This window comes from Solanum verrucosum, unplaced genomic scaffold (genome assembly GCF_900185275.1).
Source record: "Solanum verrucosum unplaced genomic scaffold, falcon-dt-bn FXZP01000102.1, whole genome shotgun sequence".
Lineage (NCBI taxonomy): Eukaryota > Viridiplantae > Streptophyta > Magnoliopsida > Solanales > Solanaceae > Solanum > Solanum verrucosum.
The window spans coordinates 2771352-2789443 of NW_026019930.1; the positions used below are offsets into that span (position 1 = coordinate 2771352).

The window sequence follows — 18092 nt, forward strand, 5'->3', positions numbered from 1 at the left end:
CTACATTGGGTATGCTTTGTTGTTGTTGGCTTTTGCTTTCATCCAAAGTCTCTCTGCTCTTGAGCCAATGACCTGTCCCAAGATAGAAGCAGCAATGGTTAATGCCATAGCTGTTTAGGGGATCACAACTGATTTCGTCAACATAGCAATGAAGGGAACAGCAGCATGAACTGCAGTAAACCATGATAGTGAAAACTTCTCAGTGTGTTCTCTTCATATCCCTAGTGGAATATTAACTGTCATTCCCAAGGCTCCATTAACAAGCATCTTTGAATATAGTGGTTGCGGCCGCATAGTCTTCACAAAAAAAAAGTCCTAGCCAGGGCAGCCCTGACTGCAACAACTGCAGGTGGGCATTTAAGTTTCATTCCAGGAGGCAGCTGAAAAGTTGACGCCAGCTCTATATGATTTGGCGATAGGACAGTTCCCTGTTTCCAACCACTCATTTCCCATTGCCTCGTGCTTATTAGATGATTTGTCTTCAGAAAATGGTTTTCTCTTCTTTCAGAAAATGGGTTTCTCTTCTTCTTCGATTTCCATTTCCGAGAGAGAGAATCGAAACTAAAAGGACCTCCTGATCCGAATAATGATAAAACTTATTGAGGCTGTTTTTGAACTGAAGGATGAAATTTAGGGGCAAAGTACTCTGTTTCCATGTTGTCATTCGAAAGTTGACATCTTTCGGAAAGTGGGATAACCCCATCTTTCCCATGGAAGACTTTCGGACCTTTAATCAATTAGTTCCATCTTTTTTCATTGTGTAAAGACAACATAGACCCCATACTGGTTTCAGTATCCACAACTATGGATTCCAATTATTGTTTTCTTTTTGCTTTCGTCAAATATGATCTTCTATTACTCATATTTGTCACTCGACCATTAACTTCTTCTTTTGCCACTGTCGGAATCATAGGGCACATCATATGAGAATTCAATCGAAATTTTGTTCCTCTCATGCATCAACTTAATACCGACCCATATGTAACCTACAAATACATTAATCAACCGGCATAAGAAATCACCACAGATAACAGTAGCACTAAATGCCACAGCAATGGTTAAAGGTCGTATGTATAACTGAAGTTGATCGAAGTTCAAAGGAGCTATCCGTTGCAAAATTGTGTTTTCTAGATTAAAATAGAAAACATAATTCGAGTTAGCAATGAGTTCTCATGAAAGTTTGGTTCCAAGCAAGCATAAGACCAACTTGTAAAACCGAAAATCAGCTTATTTTTTATGAATATGAATATGAGCTTATTTATTAGTATTAGTATAAGTAACCAGGTCTACCTACAGAGCAAATTAGATACATGATTCCATGGAATTTCTGAACATATTTAATAAAAGCGGTATCTTTTCCAAACCTGAAAGAGTTCATATCCGAATACAGATCTTCATTATGAATAGAAACTGCTACATTCCAGTTACCTGCACAACTTCTGAGGCAGCGAGACAAACCAATGACCTGCACAACTTCTGAGGCAGCGGAGACAAAAGATGCACAACTTCTGAGGCAGCGAGACAAACCAATGACCTGCACAACTTCGGAGGCAGCGGAGACAAAAGATGCACAACTTCCGAGCAGCGGAAACAAACAAATTACCTGCACAACTTCTGAGGCAGCGCAGACAAAAGAAGCACAACTTCTGAGGCAGCGGAAACAAACAAATTACCTGCACAACTTCTGAGGCAGCGGAGATATAAGAGGATGTGAAATCAGAGATGAGATTGAGGAAAAAAAGAAGGCCGTAAAAGGAGAGTGACATCAACAACATAGCACGGGAACCATTCCTTTCCCCAAACGGAAAATTCATCTCCGACTCGGAGAATCGGCTAAGGGATTTTCTGTGCACTACTCTCCTCAGACTTGATTTCTGCTTTTTGTTGCTGTTGGCTGATCAAGCCGCCGTTGCCTGGTGGAGCTCCAATTGTATTCCGATTACGAGTTCGAATTCCGTCCTAACCGGGATATTCCTTTCCCGATTTGATGATCCGATAGGCCTGACCCGTATGACACGTAGGATCCGAGAAGCTAGTAGGTTCCCAGGGTGACGTGGCATTTTGATGAGTTGGCGGGTTCTCAACAACCTGGTACTTTTCCACGTTGGAAGTGACCTGGCCCCTACCTGTTTTGTATAACATTTCTTGTTGTGTGTTGCCAAAAATTAAGGTACAACCCTTCGTTGCAATTCATTTTGTTTCGTGATATAAAATAATATAAGCATGCTCTTAATTTGCAAATTGATTTTTATGTTTTTTTAACTTTGAATGCACATAAATATATTTAAATTTGTATAAAGTTAAACTAGTAAATACACAAGTCCTATGTAAATAATATAAATCAATTATTGTAGGATGAGTGTATCTTACGTGAATTGTCATGTAGGACGAGTGTATCTCACGTGAATTGTCATGTAGGACGAGTGTATCTCACATGAATTGTCATGTAGGACGAGTGTATCTCTTATGAATTGTCATTTAGGATGAGTATTTCATGTGAACTGTCATGTAGGATTAGTGTATGTCATGTGAATTGTCATGTAGGATCAGTGTATCTCACGTGAATTATCATGTAAGACAAGTGTATCTCACATGAATTGTCATGTTAGGACAAGAGCGTCTCACATGAATTGTCGTGTAGGAAGTGTCAGGGGCGGATCTCAGAAGGTTCAAGGTGTGTCACGGGACACTGCTTAGTCGAAAAAATTTGCTATATATATATATAAAAAGAAATAATAAAGATATATAAAATATAGTGTTAACACTTGATACAAAAGTGTGTGTGGTTGAGTTGGTCAAGTGTTTCATTTCTTTAGTCAGGGATGTGAGTTCGAATTCCCTTTCATATACATTTTATTTTAGGAGCTCCAAGTTGTTTGATATATTCTTTTTTTCCTTTTTACTTTTTCTTCTCTTGATATTTTATATATTTAACACTATTATTTTTAATAAAATTATTTTCAAAATGAAAATTTAAGTTAACATATTTTTTTATTTTACTTTTTGAAAAAAAGATATAATAGTATACGTGAATTGTTATATATATATATTTAAAAGGTGACAGGACTTGCGAAAAAATCTGCGTACGTCACTGGAAAGAGTGTAGTTAGGACAGGAGTACCTCACATGAATTGTCATGTAGGACAAATGTATTTCACGTGAATTGTCATGTTAGGACAAAAATATATCACATGAATTGTCATGTAGGACAAGAGTATCTCACATGAATTGTCATGTAGGACGAGTATATTTTATGTGAATTGTCATGACAAAAGTATCTCACGTGAATTGTCATGTTAGAACAAGAATATCTCACATAAATTGTTATAAAGGACAATAGTATATCACATGAATTGTCACGTAGGATAAGTGTAAGTCACATGAATATTTTTAAAAAGTTATAAGGCGCCACAGCGTGGTCTTGGTGGTACTTTTCCAATATTATACATCAGATATTACCCAAAGTACTCAAACGTTCCCATTGCATACAAGTAAGCAAATTGAAAAAAAACGTGCGTAGTAGAAACAAAAGATCACGAATTCCAACCCCCCCAAATGCATGCTTGCCATTTGTCACTTTGTGAATCTTTTGGTTTAAATGTTACTTTTGCTACAGTTTTTGGTACAAGTGTTATTTTGCTGCTCTGCATTTTTTGTTGAAGTGTTAATTTTTGCTACAGTTCTTGTTTTTGAAACAGAGTTCTTCTGGCAATGGCTAGTTCTGGCTCCTCCTGTGCTGACTGGAAAAAGATGGAAGACGAGTTCACAGCTTATGGGATGAGCCTCATGAATCCTCCCTCTTCCATTGATGAGCTCTTCAAACTTCTTCAGGTAAAAATCAATTTTTTTATTTGAATGAGATGAAATCACAACAAAAAATGAGATGGAAGTGGGAATTGCTGTTCTACTATAACGATTTTGGACTGGAAAATGGCAGTGATAATCTTTTTTTTTCCTGTTAAATTCATGCAATTTATGGCTTACTGTTTTCCCCTTTTCTTTGTCAGAAAGTTGAGTCTTTACTGAAAATGGTAAGTCAGGACCCATTTGATTCGACCACAAGTGCAATTCAACCTTTAATGAAAGCACTGGTTAGGAATGAGCTATTGGGGCATACGAGTGAAGATGTCAAAGTTTCAGTGATTTCTTGTATCACTGAAATTTCTCGAATATATGCCCCAAAGTACCCTTACAACGATCATAGACAAATGGAGGTAGAACTACACCATTCTAACTTATCTTTCTGTTTTTACTTCAATATTTTTCCTTTTTTCACCCTGGCCATTTTCTTTGTCAGGAAATTCTCCGGCAAACTGTAATGGCTTTAAAAAAGTTAGCTGATGTTACTAGCCGCAGTTATCGGAAGGTGGTCCGAGTTCTGGAAATCTTCACCAAAGTAAGGTTAACTGCAGTGGTATTGGACCACGAAAATGAAACGCTAATCTTTGAGATATTCAAAAAATTTCTCGAGGTCATCAGGTATTCTGTCAAAATTCTCTTTCCCATGGGTATTATCATTATTTTCTCATTCTTCAATATTATGTAGACTTCTGGTTTGTTGACATTGTATGAGAATAAGGTTATTCTAGAGATAATATTTCTCTGAGATCCTGGCTATAGTAATATTTATGTTATATTTTCTATGAAGGCCCTACCATCCTCATAATATATTCACATGGATGAAAGAAATCATGACTCGGCTCATAGAAGGCAGTGGTGAACTCTCAGCAGAGCTTCTACGGCTTCTTCTTGATAGTCTCAAAATTGATAATCAGGTAATAATCAATCTCCTATCCTCTTTGTTAAGAATATTTCTTTGGCACTTTTCTAATCCAGTAGTTTCTTTTATCCAGATGGATTCACCCGTTGCATCACACTTGGTGGAGGAAGTCCTAAAAGACTGTGCTGCCATTGTGAAACCTTACTTTGCAGAAGCTTTAAAGTCAATGAGCTTAAATTCTGGTGACTATGCTGAAACGGTTGCATTATTATGCAATGAAATGCCAAAAGGAAAAGAAATGGTATGTTGTATTCATAACTATCTTGTCTACACCTAAAACAATGGCTGCTTGCTTTTCTAAAGAAATGTTTATTGATATGATGCTTTGTTTAATGTTAATACTTCACTTTCATTGTCTATACATCCAAGCATTCATTTACACGTATAAGTGGGCATAAACATCATGATTAAAACTGTCGGCTTTTCCTTCTTTCTTGTGAGCGATGGTAAACTAGATAATCAGTAACTTCATATTGTTGATAAATTAGCACCTTTGTCCCATTACTGCAGTTTTGCTCCGTATAAATGCCAACCACATCCTTATTTCATTATGCCTTAGAATAAGGTTGTTATCTTTCATAGTCTTAAACCTAGGACAGTACATTATAATTAGCACCGGGAAGCTTGTCACTGACAAATTGCACCGAAAATGGTATCGTTGTATGCAGTTAGATTTTGAAAAAGTATATGACATAATAAAGAAAGATACCAAACTTCAGAGCCAACTCCATCCATGTTTGGGCTCCTGGTCCTGGTCCAAGCTCTAGTTGGACGTGAATGGAGTGGTGTGCTTATATGAACTTGGTTATCCTGCCTTTCATAAGCTAGCTTTTGGGGTTTAGTTACACCCAAGTGCCATATCTTTACAGAAACATACAGTTTTTAAAGAACTTGTCTCTTTGCATACTCATGTCAATTATCCTTATTGTAAACATACATCACTCAAAGGAGTTAGAGCCAACATTAGAATAACTCCACTCAGCTTACATTAGAATATACTCTAGTGTTGAATTTAGTTAACAAGATTTTAGTAGTGGCTCTAATGCACTATTCGGCCCAAAGAGCAGGGGGATGCCAAGGAGACTAAGTGCTTCTATAGTGTTTACTTATTACTAGGACGCTACAACAGTTTTTAACAGATTTTTTTCTTTTCCTCTTCTCTTATTTTTTTATCAGATGGCAACTGAAAATGCACCGGATACTGTGCATCGCGTAAAAGTTGGTCCATCTGAGGCTACATGTTGTGAGCCAGCGCGGCAGGATGATACTCACAGGGAGAAGCTAAAGCATACTTGTTTAACTAACATCATGAAACCTGTCAATCCAGAAGATGTGCACCCAACAAAAAATGTGCCAAAAGAAAACCAGGAACGGACTGGAAGTCATAAACTTACAGGTCATCCTGTAAAAGTTGGTCCATCTGAGGCTAAATTTTGTGAACCAGTGCTGCAGGATGATACTCACAGGGAGAAGCTAAAGGATACTTGTACAACAAACATCATAAAACCTATCAATCCAGAAGATGTGCAACCAGCAACAAATGTGCCAAAAGAAAACCAGGAAGGGACTGGAAGTCATGAACTTTCAGGTAGTAGTGGCCATCATTCTTTGGTGTCCGAAAATCATAATAATAGCACTGGAAGTCATGGTCATTTCAAGAGAAAAGAGATCCCGATAAATGACGATGATGAGCTGGTTGTGTTAATTCCAATAGGAGATGTGCCGCAATCCCAAGTTCAGAAAAAAGATTCTCTTCATTTAGATCTCACTCGGGGAGAGAGAACCAAGCGCACAGTATGTGCCAAAAGAAAACGAGGAAGCGACTCAAGGAAGAATGAGTCTGCTTCAGATTGTGACTCAGAGAGAAAATCTGAATCTAGCATAAAAAATGAAGAAGGAAACCTCGAAGAACACAAGGAGCCAACACTGCAACAAATTTTTGGAACAAAACAGAGGCAGAAGAAGAAGAAAACAACTAATACTGAAGAATCTGGAGATAAGGTTGACAACCGTATAGCTCAGTAATAGTTATTCAAGATCTTTGCTAATTTATTTTTGCAACGAACAAATTATTACTTTCCTTTTGCAATTCTCCTTTTTACTTGTGAGCTGCACAGGATTCTGAAAGGGCTCATACCAGCAAAGATCATGGTGCAGAACTGATCGGCGCTAAAATAAAAGTTTGGTGGCCATTGGAGCAAGTGTAAGTTCTTTAAAATATTGATGTGAGGACAGCAACACCATTGTAAATTTATTGTACTAGTCACACCCAATGATCCTGCACGCGCACTCTTTTTAGAAACTTGATGTAAAGTTCAGTTATTGAGTTTGTTCTTTAAAACATTGCCTTGCCTGCTAGGCTTTATGTGTAAGAATCTCCTTCGATGGCATACTTATAATCCTATAAGTTTTTGAATTGATGGTATAGATCTAGTAATAGCATGTGTTTTATCCATAACTTTGTCTTCTACCTTGGCTCATTCGGTATTTTTTGAGTTATGTGGTACTTCATGATCCTTGATTCTGTAACCAGAGTTCAAACTTGGAGACCATGCCTCCACGTGACAAAACCATCTCAAGCGACCTCCTCTCATTTTATCATTAATGTATGCTACTTGCACCTTCTAGCGAATGTAGTCATTTTTAGTCTTATATAATCAGGCATGATCGCACATCCATCTTAGTGTCACATCTCTGCGACACTTATCTCGTGGATATGTTGAACTTTAGAGACCCAACATTCATTGTCGGACTATAATTATTATGTAAAGCTTACAATCTATCACATAATATTTCTCCATTTAAATCATCCAGTTTTAATTCTATTGAGTAACATCTTCATCTATCACTTCATCCTTCTGGAACAAGGAGATTCTAGATATCTAAATTGTTTGCATTTAGGCACGTCAATCCAGTCTAGTCTCACCTCAACTTAGTTCTCATGTTGACTAAACTTTAGAGTTTAGTGCATATATTTAGTCTTACTTTTACTCATCGTATCCGAAAACCCTTGCTCTCTAAAGTGCTTCTCAACTGTTCAAGTTTCCGGTTGACACCCTTACTGGTTTCGTCGATTAACACAATTTCATCAGCAAATGGTGAAGGACCTCACATAGTATTATGTTGGTTAGTTCATTGATAACTAGACTAAACAAGTAGTGCCTCAATGACGATCCTCGGTGTAAACCCACGGTTAGAGGAAAATCAACTCCTCCGTATCTCTTACTAGTTCTCACACCAGTGACAACTCCTTCATACATGTCCTTTCTGAATTTTACATATTTATCATGAATTTCTTTCTCCTCCATCACCCACCAAAGGACCTTCCGTTGTACTTCTTCTTATGCTTTATTTGGGTCGATGAACACGATAGCCGATAGGTATGTCTCTTCTCATAATAAACTTCCAACAATCTTGTTAGAAGAGTGATGGCGTCCAAATCCACTTCTCAAAGAGAAGTGAACATGGTCGTTGCAAAAAAATTTACCCAACTAAGAGTCGGGGTCGAATCCCTTATGGAACAATATACTAGGGCAACCAAGCTAGTTATGGAATTGTCACCGATTAAGCTAACCAATTGATTTTGAAATATTTGATTTTGTTTAAAAATAATAAAGATAAAATCTATCTAGAGAGCGGGTAAAATGATCAATGAACACGCTAGAAAGGAAAACAAGAGATATGGAAATTATAGAATTGATTATCATCAAGAACGATACATTACAAATAATTAACTAATAATAAACATGGACCAAGTAGTTAGCCTTGGAATCTAAATTTCCCACTAATGTCGCTTGACTATTTAGCGGGTTTATCTTAGCTAGCTCTTCAAAACCAACTAGGAGATACTAATTACATTTCAATTTTGGGCTACACTTAAGTTCTTCCTAAAGTGTGGTCTTGATGTTGCTCCGCAAAACTAGAAATGTGGTTTGCAAATGGCTTCATGACTTATTATTCTTGATCGCAGACCGGAATGCGGTCTGCAGAAAAGCAATGGGACCACAAAAGATCATCGCATTTTGGTCTTAAAAGTCCTTTATATTCTGTCTCTTTTTGTGGCTGACAGACCCATTCTGCGGTGCGCAGTCAGGTTTTGAGGCGGTCCACGGAAGGGTACAATTTTTTGACCTGTTTGTTCACTTTTGCCCTCTTTTGGTGTCCCACCTCAAAATATCTACAAAATGTAAAATAACATAAGAATCTTATACTAAAAAAGCATTAAGAACATGAAAAGTCTATGTATATGACATAGAATGTGCCGTAATTTCACTGCACATCAATGAGTTAGCAGGAATATAGCCTCTGTTGTAGATCTATCAGGCATAAATCTGAACTGGTTTCTGTTACTCTATGTTCTATCAGTCTTTCCCTGAGTTTCATCGTATACTAATGAGTTTAATGCCATTATTGTTCGCACAACTTTGATTATCTCTTTGTTCTATATGTCATTGTATCTACCAATTTTGATTTTACTTTATCTTAAATAAGAAGGAAGAATCTAGCTACAATTTCTCATTTTAAAGTTTCTCTTTATAGGTTTTACGAGGGAGTCATTTCTTCTTTTGATTCTGAGACAAACAAACACAAGGTGACGAGATTATTTATTTTTATGAACTCTTGTCATTGTTTCTCTATCTTAGATTTTTTCTTTAAGTTACTTGTATGTTCATTCTTATCTTATACAACAATTCAACATCCTTGACCTGTGTAAACCCTTGTATCATTTGTTTTCAAAAAAGTTCTCCTACCACTGCTAATATACCTGTAAGTAAAACTAACTCCATGTTAAGTCAAATGGGGTCGGATAAACTAGGGAATAGACAAATCTATTTAACTTTTCAAAATCAAGAGCTGCCACGTAAATTCCTTTTTACATACAGGTACAACCTTACAGTGTAGAGACATCTTTGTTGTAGACCCTATTCTTAAATATACTGATCGTGAAGTAGCATTATCTAACTTGAACCATATTTTATTGGCTTTAACATTTTGCAAAAAATCCTCCTGAAAGTTCCAAATGACCAGTGTTGATTGGTGTTTCCTTTTTTAGGTCATATATGATGATGGTGAAGTAGAGAAATTGAGACTACATAAAGAACAATGGGAATTGCTTGAAGACAATTCATCTCAAAAGGTTCTCTACCCATCTGATATAGTGTTGTTTCTGACAGATTTCATATTAGAAAGTGGTTCTAAGTGTTTTCATGTCTGAAGCCCTCGTCATTCTAATTTTTTATCCAGGATTCCAAAAAACCTTGTTCCATCAAAGATTATGGTAAGGAACTGGTTGGCGATAGAATAAAAGTTTGGTGGCCATTGGATGAAATGTAAGTACTTTGGAATATTGATGTGAGCACTGCAAATCATATTAAATTTGTTGTATTAATCACACTCATCCACCCAACCATCCTGCGCGCACACACTTTTCAGCAACTTGATGTAGCCTTCAGTTATCGAGTTTATACTCTAAAATATTGGCTTTGCTGCTAGGCTTTATGTGCAAGAACCTCGTTCCTCCCAGTTACTTATACTCCTATGTCTTTGAATTTGATTGTATTGCAAGAATACTAGCATGTGTTTATTTGTAACTTGTATTATTCCTTGGTTCATTCAATATTTCTTGAGTAGTACCCTCTGTCCAAATATATGTCTCAGTTTTCTATTGGGCACGAAGTTTAAGAAAGAAAGAAAGAAAGACTTTTGATACTAGTCGTCTAAAACATGCCATGTCATAGAGGGTACAATGGGAAGTTCAAATTATATCTCTATTTGGACAGGCTAAAAAGGGAAGTGTGTCACATAAAAACAAGACAAATGAAGTATATGTTAGTCCATGATCCTTGATGCTTTAAGCAGAGTTAAAACTAGCAGACGGTTCCTGCATATTATGGCAGTCATAGGCAGAGTCAGACTGCAACCTTTTGTTGTTTATGGGTTCCTGAGTTTCCAAAGCAGCTTGATTGTCTAAAAAGCTGATGTTTTCTTGTTTGTCTAACAAAAGATTTATGGATTACAATTGGTTCTGCATGAACTTACAAGATAGTTCAAGTATCCATTCTGCTCAGATCACAAGTATGTGAAAAAATATCTCCGTCATTTTTCAATTTACTCGAAACAGTTCATACTAATTATCAACTTTCTTCCACGTGAGTTTAGGTTTACCTCATCTTCTTTCAACACCTACTCTCATTATGGTTTCACACCATGATCAATGACCTCGCAAGAAAGGAAAACAAGAGATATGGAAATTATGGAATTGATTATCATCAAGAATAATATGTTACAAATAATTAACTAATAATAATAATCTTGGAACAAGTAGTTAACCTTGGAATCTCAATTGCCCACTAATGTCACTTGACTATTTAGCGGGTTTAACTTAGCTAGCTCTTCAAAACCAACTAGGAGACACTAATTACATTTCAATTTTGGGCTACCCGTAAGTTCTTCCTGACTTGTGGTTTTGATGTGCTCCGCAGAACTAGAATGTGGTCTGCAAATGGGATTCATGACATGTTATTCTTGATCGCAGACCGGAATGTGGTCCGCAGAACAGCAAGGGGACCGCAAAAGATCATCGCATTTTGGTCTTTAAAGTCCTTTTAATCTGTCTCTTTTTGTGGCTGACAGATCCATTCTGCGGTGTGCAGTCTGGTTTTGCGGCGGTCCACAGAACGGTTCAATTTTTTGATGTGTTTGTTCACTTTTGCCCTTTTTTTGTGTCCTACCTCAAAACATCTACAAAACGTAAAATAACATAAGAATCATATACTAAAAAAGCATTAAGGACATGAAAAGTCTATGTAAATGGCATAGAATGTGCTGGAATTTCACGGCACATCAAAGAGTTAGCAGGAATGTAGCCTCTGTTGTAGATCTATCAGGCATAAATCTCAACTGGCTTCTGTTACTCTATGTTCCATCACTCTTTCCCCGAGTTTCATCGTATACTCATGAATTTAATGCCATTATTGTTCGCACAACTTTGAATATCTCTTTGTTCTTCAATTCATTGTATCTACCAATTTTGATGTTACTTTATCTTGAATATATGAAGGAAGAATCTAGCTACAATGTCTCATCTTAAAGTTTCTCTTTATAGGTTTTACGAGGGAGTCATTTCTTCTTTTGATTCTGACACAAACAAACACGAGGTGACAATATTATTTATTTTTATGAGTTCTTGTCATTGTTTCTCTAATTAAGAATGTTTTTTTAAGTTACTTATATGTTCCATTTTATTTTATACACTTCTCATTCGGGATATCTTTTAATGTTTAATGCATGTACAACCCCACAACAACAACAATTCCACATCCTTGATCAGTTTAAACCCTTGTGTCATATGTTTCAAAAAAAGTTCTCCTACCACTGCTAATATACCTGCAAGTAAAACTAACTCCATGTTAAGTCAAATGGGGTCGGATAAACTAGGGATTAGACAAATCTATTTAACTCTTCAAAATCAAGAGCTGCCACGTAAATTCCTTTTTACATACAGGTACAACCTTACAGTTTAGAGACATCTTTGTTGTAGACCCTATTCTTAAATATACTGATCGTGAAGTAGCATTATCTAACTTGAACCATATTTTATTGGCTTTAACATTTTGCAAAAAATCCTCCTGAAAGTTCCAAATGACCAGTGTTGTTTGGTGTTTCCTTTTTTAGGTCGTGTATGATGATGGTGAAGTAGAGAAATTGAGACTACATAAAGAACGATGGAAGATGCTTGAAGATAATTCATCTCAAAAGGTTCTCTACCATCTGATATACTATTTTTTCTAACAGATTTCATATTAGAAAGTGGTTCTAAGTGTTTTCATGTCTGAAGCACTCGTCGTTCTAATTTTATTTTCAGGATTCTAAAAGGACTTGTACCATTAAAGATTATGGTAAGGAATTGGTTGGCGCTAGAATAAAAGTTTGGTGGCCATTGGATGAAAAGTAAGTACTTTGGAATATTGATGTGAGACTGCAAGTGATTGTAAATTTGTTGTACTAATCACACTCACCCACCCAACCATCCTGCACACACACACACACTTTTCAGCACTTGATGTAGCCTTCAGTTATCGAGTTTATGCTCTAAAATATTGGCTTGCCTGCTAGGCTATGTGCAAGAACCTCATTCCTCCAGTTACTTAAATGTCTTTGGATTTGATGGTATTGCAAGAATTCTAGCATGTGTTTATTTTTAGCTTGTATTATTCCTTGGTTCATTCAATATTTCTTGAGTTACTCCCTCTATCCCAATATATGTCTCAGTTTTCTGTTGGGCTCGAACTTTAAGAAAGAAAGAACGTCTTTTGATACTTGTTGTCTAAAACATGCCATAGATATTTCTGTGGCTATAAAATCATGTCATAGAGGGTAAAATGGGAAGTTCAAATTTAAATTATTTCTAAATTATAATTATAAAAGGTGTCATTTCGTTTTTCGACAGGCTAAAAAGGGAAGTGTGTCACATAAAACAGGGCAAATGAAGTATATGTTAGTTCATGATCCTTGATGCTTTAAGCAGAGTTAAAACTTGCAGACAATTCCTGCATATTATGGCGGTCATAGGCAGAGTCAGAATGTAACCTTTTGCTGTTAATGGGTTCCTGAGTTTCCAATGCAGTTTGTTTGTCTATCAAAAGAATTATGGATTGCAATTGGTTCTGCATGTAGCTTACAGGATAGTTCAAGTATCCTTTCTGTTCAGATCACAAGTATGTGAAAAAATATCTGTCATTTTTCAATTTACTCGAAACCATTCATACTAATGTATCAATCACATGGTCCTTTTCTCTTTTCCTTTTTCTCCTCTCTGCCTCATTCTCCATCCAAAAGGATCAGCCACCTATCAAACAACCAACCTCCACTACAATTTGACCGATCATAGTATTTACCTTTGGTAGATTTCTCCTGTTGGTTGCCTCTTGTACGAAAGTTTGAAACAGGCTAATGTTGCTGGCGATATTACTATTCTATATATTTGATTCATTTTGAATTATTCTTTTTGCAAGTACTTGTTGGCTCACAATTCCTCTGCAAACATAACTCAGTGAAATAGATAACAATGTAAAAATTGATGAGTTACTGTGGATACACTCAGTTTGGACTGTAGTTTAGAAACCCTATATTGTGACTCGTGGTGTGTCCGATGACATTTCAATTTCATTTCTACCAATTCCAGTATTAGTTTATCTTGAATAAGGAGGAAGAATCTGCTACATTTTCTCATCTTAATATTTCTCTTTGTAGGTTTTACGAGGGAGTAGTTTCTTCTTTTGATCCTGTGGAAAGGAAACACAAGGTGATGAGATTATTATGAAGCATTGTCATTGCCTCGCTAAATTCATAATTTTCTTTGAGTTACTGTTTATGGTTAAACACTTCTCATTCATATTTATAGATCTGTTTGAATCCTAGTATCATATGTTTCCTTATCTAAATAATATCAGGTGACATATATGTTAATTAATATTAATTATATCTCCATGTTGAGTCAAATGGGGTCACATAAAATAGGGAATAGACAAGTCTATTCCTATTTAAATTCATGATCTGCCACATAAATCCATTCTTACATACACGGATGACCTTACAATTTAGAAACCTCTTTGTTACAGCCTTATTCATAACTAACCAAGGAAGGGAAATATAAACTGATCATGAAGTAGAAATCTTACCTAACTTGCACATGTTGTTCTGGTGTTTCTCTTCTTAGGTCTTATATGATGATGGTGAAGCAGAGAAATTGAGACTACATAAAGAACGATGGGAGATGCTTGAAGATAATTCAACTCAAAAGGTTCCTTACCCGTCTGATATATACTGTTGTCTCTTACAGATTTCATAATCTTGTTGCATTTATATCTGTTTTGATGTTATTGTTTTCGGTGCAATCTGTACAGGACCATGGATTAGACTTTCAAGGCCATGCTGTTTCATCTGCTACGTAAGTATTGATTCTAATTTTGTTATAACATTTGGGATATCCAGCTTCAATTGTTGTGCTTCACTTGTAGATGCCAAATTTCTTTTTAGGATTTGTCCAGCACATCACCTTAGACATGTCAATATATTTGGTCCTACTTGTATCTCAGAGAGAAAATTTCCATTTATGTAAATCTTTGTTTGGATATTCAAGTCAACCCAAAACAAACTATCTATGGATGTCTCTACCTGGAGAGTCGATGCTAATTATCAGCCTTCCTTCTCTTCTTAATGTTGTCAAAATGTGACAAATTAGAGCAAATCTCCCCACCTAAAAGAAATTGGTATTACCAAGATAGACAATTCACTTTGTGTACACGGGAAATTCCACAGGGAGGTTCCACATATACTCAATTTGCAAATTCTTAATGTTGTCGAAGTTTGTAACTTCAAGCAAGTTAGACCACCTGAAAGAATTGGTATACCAAGAGGAAGAATCTAAGAACATACACTCTTTTGGCAAAATTTTCTCTTTTCCCGTCTGAGGGGGATAACGTGGTTGTACTCTCATTTCTTAGTTTCAAGTATGGTATCAGGAAAATCTCTCTTAAACAGGCAATAAGTGTATTTTCATGCACGCTATTGACACTTTATATGTTTTTGTTTGATGAACTGGAGCAGGTCTTAAATGAAGAAAGCAAAAAGAAACTCCTCGACAGGGCCAAACATCTCTTCATCCAAAAGGTCTTTCTGTTTGTTACACTTGTACCCCGTAGTACTGCATTCTAAACTGAATATTCAATGTTTTTTCTCAAATGAGCTGTAATTTTTATCTCCAGGTCATAAAGTACGGCAGAGTAGAAGGGCACTGAATCAGTGGAATTTTCTGTTGTGGATAGGGAAGAAACTCAACTCATGGAAGTCTTGAAGAATTTTCATAAAGCAGTGTGATGTAAATGTAACTACTAAATTAGGTTTACCAATAAGGGATGTGATCCAATTGATTGGAGAAATGAAATGTTAGTCTTAGAATATGTCAGCAGCAAAAAAAAGAAAAAAAAAAAAAACTGAGCTTGTCATGCTTGTAGATTTATTGTATGTAGCTACAGGCTTCTCTTGGTGTTTACAAATACTTGGCGGCTTATATGTATATGATTAAATTACGGATGTTGGAGAATTCAGAACCCATGAAGTTTAAATTATGAATCCACAATTTTCAAATTGGTTGTGGTTTCATTGTATGTTTCTAAGTGTAACTTAGCTGAAATTCATATACTATCTGGTTTATAAATACAGTAATTAATGTGTAAAGAAATAAGAACAAGACAGGTAAGATGAAGAAATTCAGATAAGACTAAACTAAGGAGGATTTTGATTTCCAAAACATTGAAGTCGTTTGTTGTGGCCAAATTCATGCATGCTTACGGATTAAGAGTAGACAGATGATGTGATTTTTAGGAGTAATTGTTTAACCAAGTTTCCAATGGATTAAAGAAGTAGCGAAGTTAATCATGTTTTGGTTCTAATCTCAGCATGATATGTAGGGGTACTCAAACCTAAGTTGCTCGGACTCAAGTACATATGTACCATACAGATATAGATATAGATATAGATAATAGAAGTTGGACCCTTCGTAATAGAAATTTTGAGATTTAGGTATACATTTTCAGGTACGAATATGGTTGCAGGAATTCAAATTCCTAAAATAGAGTTATACGTTGAATTATGTGAGAAACTTATTAGGCATTATGAAGAGAAAGTATTGATCAAGAGAAGAATCCCGTAAGGAAATGAAAGATAACAGACTGACATAGAAATTTCTCTACACAAGCTATATCCCATTTCATTCAATTTCATCATCATTTTTGTTTTGATTATGAAAATCATATGTCAAATTTGGTTAAAGTATCCAAAATTGGTTGATCAAATTCAATACTAATTTCACGCCCATATTATATCGACATTCGACACGAATGCAACACCGAACATGAAGCAGACGAGCAACTTAGATTCATTGTGCTTTGCGTGCTTTCATATCTTCACCACACTAATGCAACACCGAACATGATGTTAGTTATTCTTGGACTAGACTAAATATGTTGTAGTCGAAGTCGCTCTGCTCTTGAGCCAATGATCTGTCCCAATACAGAAGCAGCAATGGTTAATGCCATAGCTGTTTTAGGCATCACAACTGATTTCCTCAACATAGCTATGAAAGGAACAGCAGCATGAACTGCAGTAAACCATGATAATGAGAACTTGTCAGTGTGTTCTCTCCATATCCCTAATGGAATATTAACTGCCATTCCCAAGGCTCCAATTACTAACATCTTTGAAACTAATGGTTGCGGCCGCATAGTCTTCACAAAAACAGTCCTAGCCAGGGCAGCCCTGACTGCAACAACTGCAGGTGGGCATTTGAATTTAATTCCAGGAGGTAGCTGAAAAGCTGATGCCACAATTGGGAGAACTCCTCTAACAGCTCTACAAGATTTCGCGATAGGACAATTCCCTGTTTCTAACCACTCGTTCCCCATTGTCTCGTGCTTATTCGATGATTTTTCATCAGGAAAAGGCTCTTTCTTCTTCTTCTTCGAATTCCATTTCCGAGAGAGTGAATCAAAACTAAACGGACCTCCAGATCCGAATGATGATAAACTTATCGAGGCTGTTTTTGCAGCTAAAGGATGAAATTGAGAAACAGAGTACTCTGTTTCCATTTTGTTTGATTCCGATATTTGAATGCTCTCTATTCCGCTATATGAAATTAGCTAGTACCATTCATATTTATAAAAGTGTAAAGCCTAATTTAATTAGGATTAGAAATCATATTCCTATAATAATTTGACTATAAATCTTAATTAGACACGAGTTAATGTAAATTCCAAATCCTATATAAATTTGGTTTTCTATTCTAAATTTGAATTACTCTTCCAAAATGCAAAATCAATCATGTTTTGATTTCATAGTGCATCACTCAATTTCCTTTTCTAGTATTATAATTAGACTATAGGTTAGTTTTTTTTTTGTGGTAGGGTTACCATATATAATATATTGGACACGCAGTGCATATGTTATTTTCTTTTTTTGTTATGTGTTACTACTGCAAAGTGTTTTATTACTATCTTTTTCTATAAATTTGAAGATGTTCTTTTTATATTTTTACATCACAGTAGCATATTGTTCTTTTATTATTTCTCAAAATTTAATAATGTCAATTATGAAGAATGGAACACGTTAGTAAATATGATTTTTTAAGTTTAAAGCTTCTTAACAAAGTTTGAGTTTAGGCCTAATACGTGAAACAAGAATTGAAAAGAAAGTATTAAAGGGTAAATTTTAAGCCATAGAAATAATTTCCCTAAATTTCTTTGTTCAAATTATT

At 35.8% G+C, this 18092-nt stretch overlaps 2 protein-coding genes and 1 pseudogene across 2 annotated transcripts; 1 reads left to right on the top strand and 2 right to left on the bottom strand.

The window, feature by feature from the left end:
- Positions 1–1814, bottom strand: LOC125831772 (uncharacterized; annotated as a pseudogene).
- A 1897-nt stretch (positions 1815–3711) lies between these two features.
- On the top strand, positions 3712–15727 carry LOC125831783 (sister chromatid cohesion protein PDS5 homolog D-like). The gene is made up of 18 exons (XM_049510974.1): positions 3712–3831; positions 4008–4214; positions 4298–4479; positions 4649–4775; positions 4854–5021; positions 5957–6781; positions 6898–6983; positions 9320–9371; positions 9834–9917; positions 10025–10110; positions 11886–11937; positions 12455–12538; positions 12645–12730; positions 14033–14084; positions 14499–14582; positions 14686–14729; positions 15389–15451; positions 15547–15727. The coding sequence occupies exons 1-17, from the start codon at positions 3712–3714 to the stop codon at positions 15393–15395; spliced, it is 2346 nt and encodes a 781-aa protein (XP_049366931.1). The 3' UTR covers positions 15396–15451; positions 15547–15727.
- Positions 15728–16797: 1070 nt separating this feature from the next.
- On the bottom strand, positions 16798–17427 carry LOC125831799 (uncharacterized). Its single transcript, XM_049510975.1, has one exon. The coding sequence runs from the start codon at positions 17425–17427 to the stop codon at positions 16798–16800; it is 630 nt and encodes a 209-aa protein (XP_049366932.1).
- Positions 17428–18092: the final 665 nt, after the last annotated feature.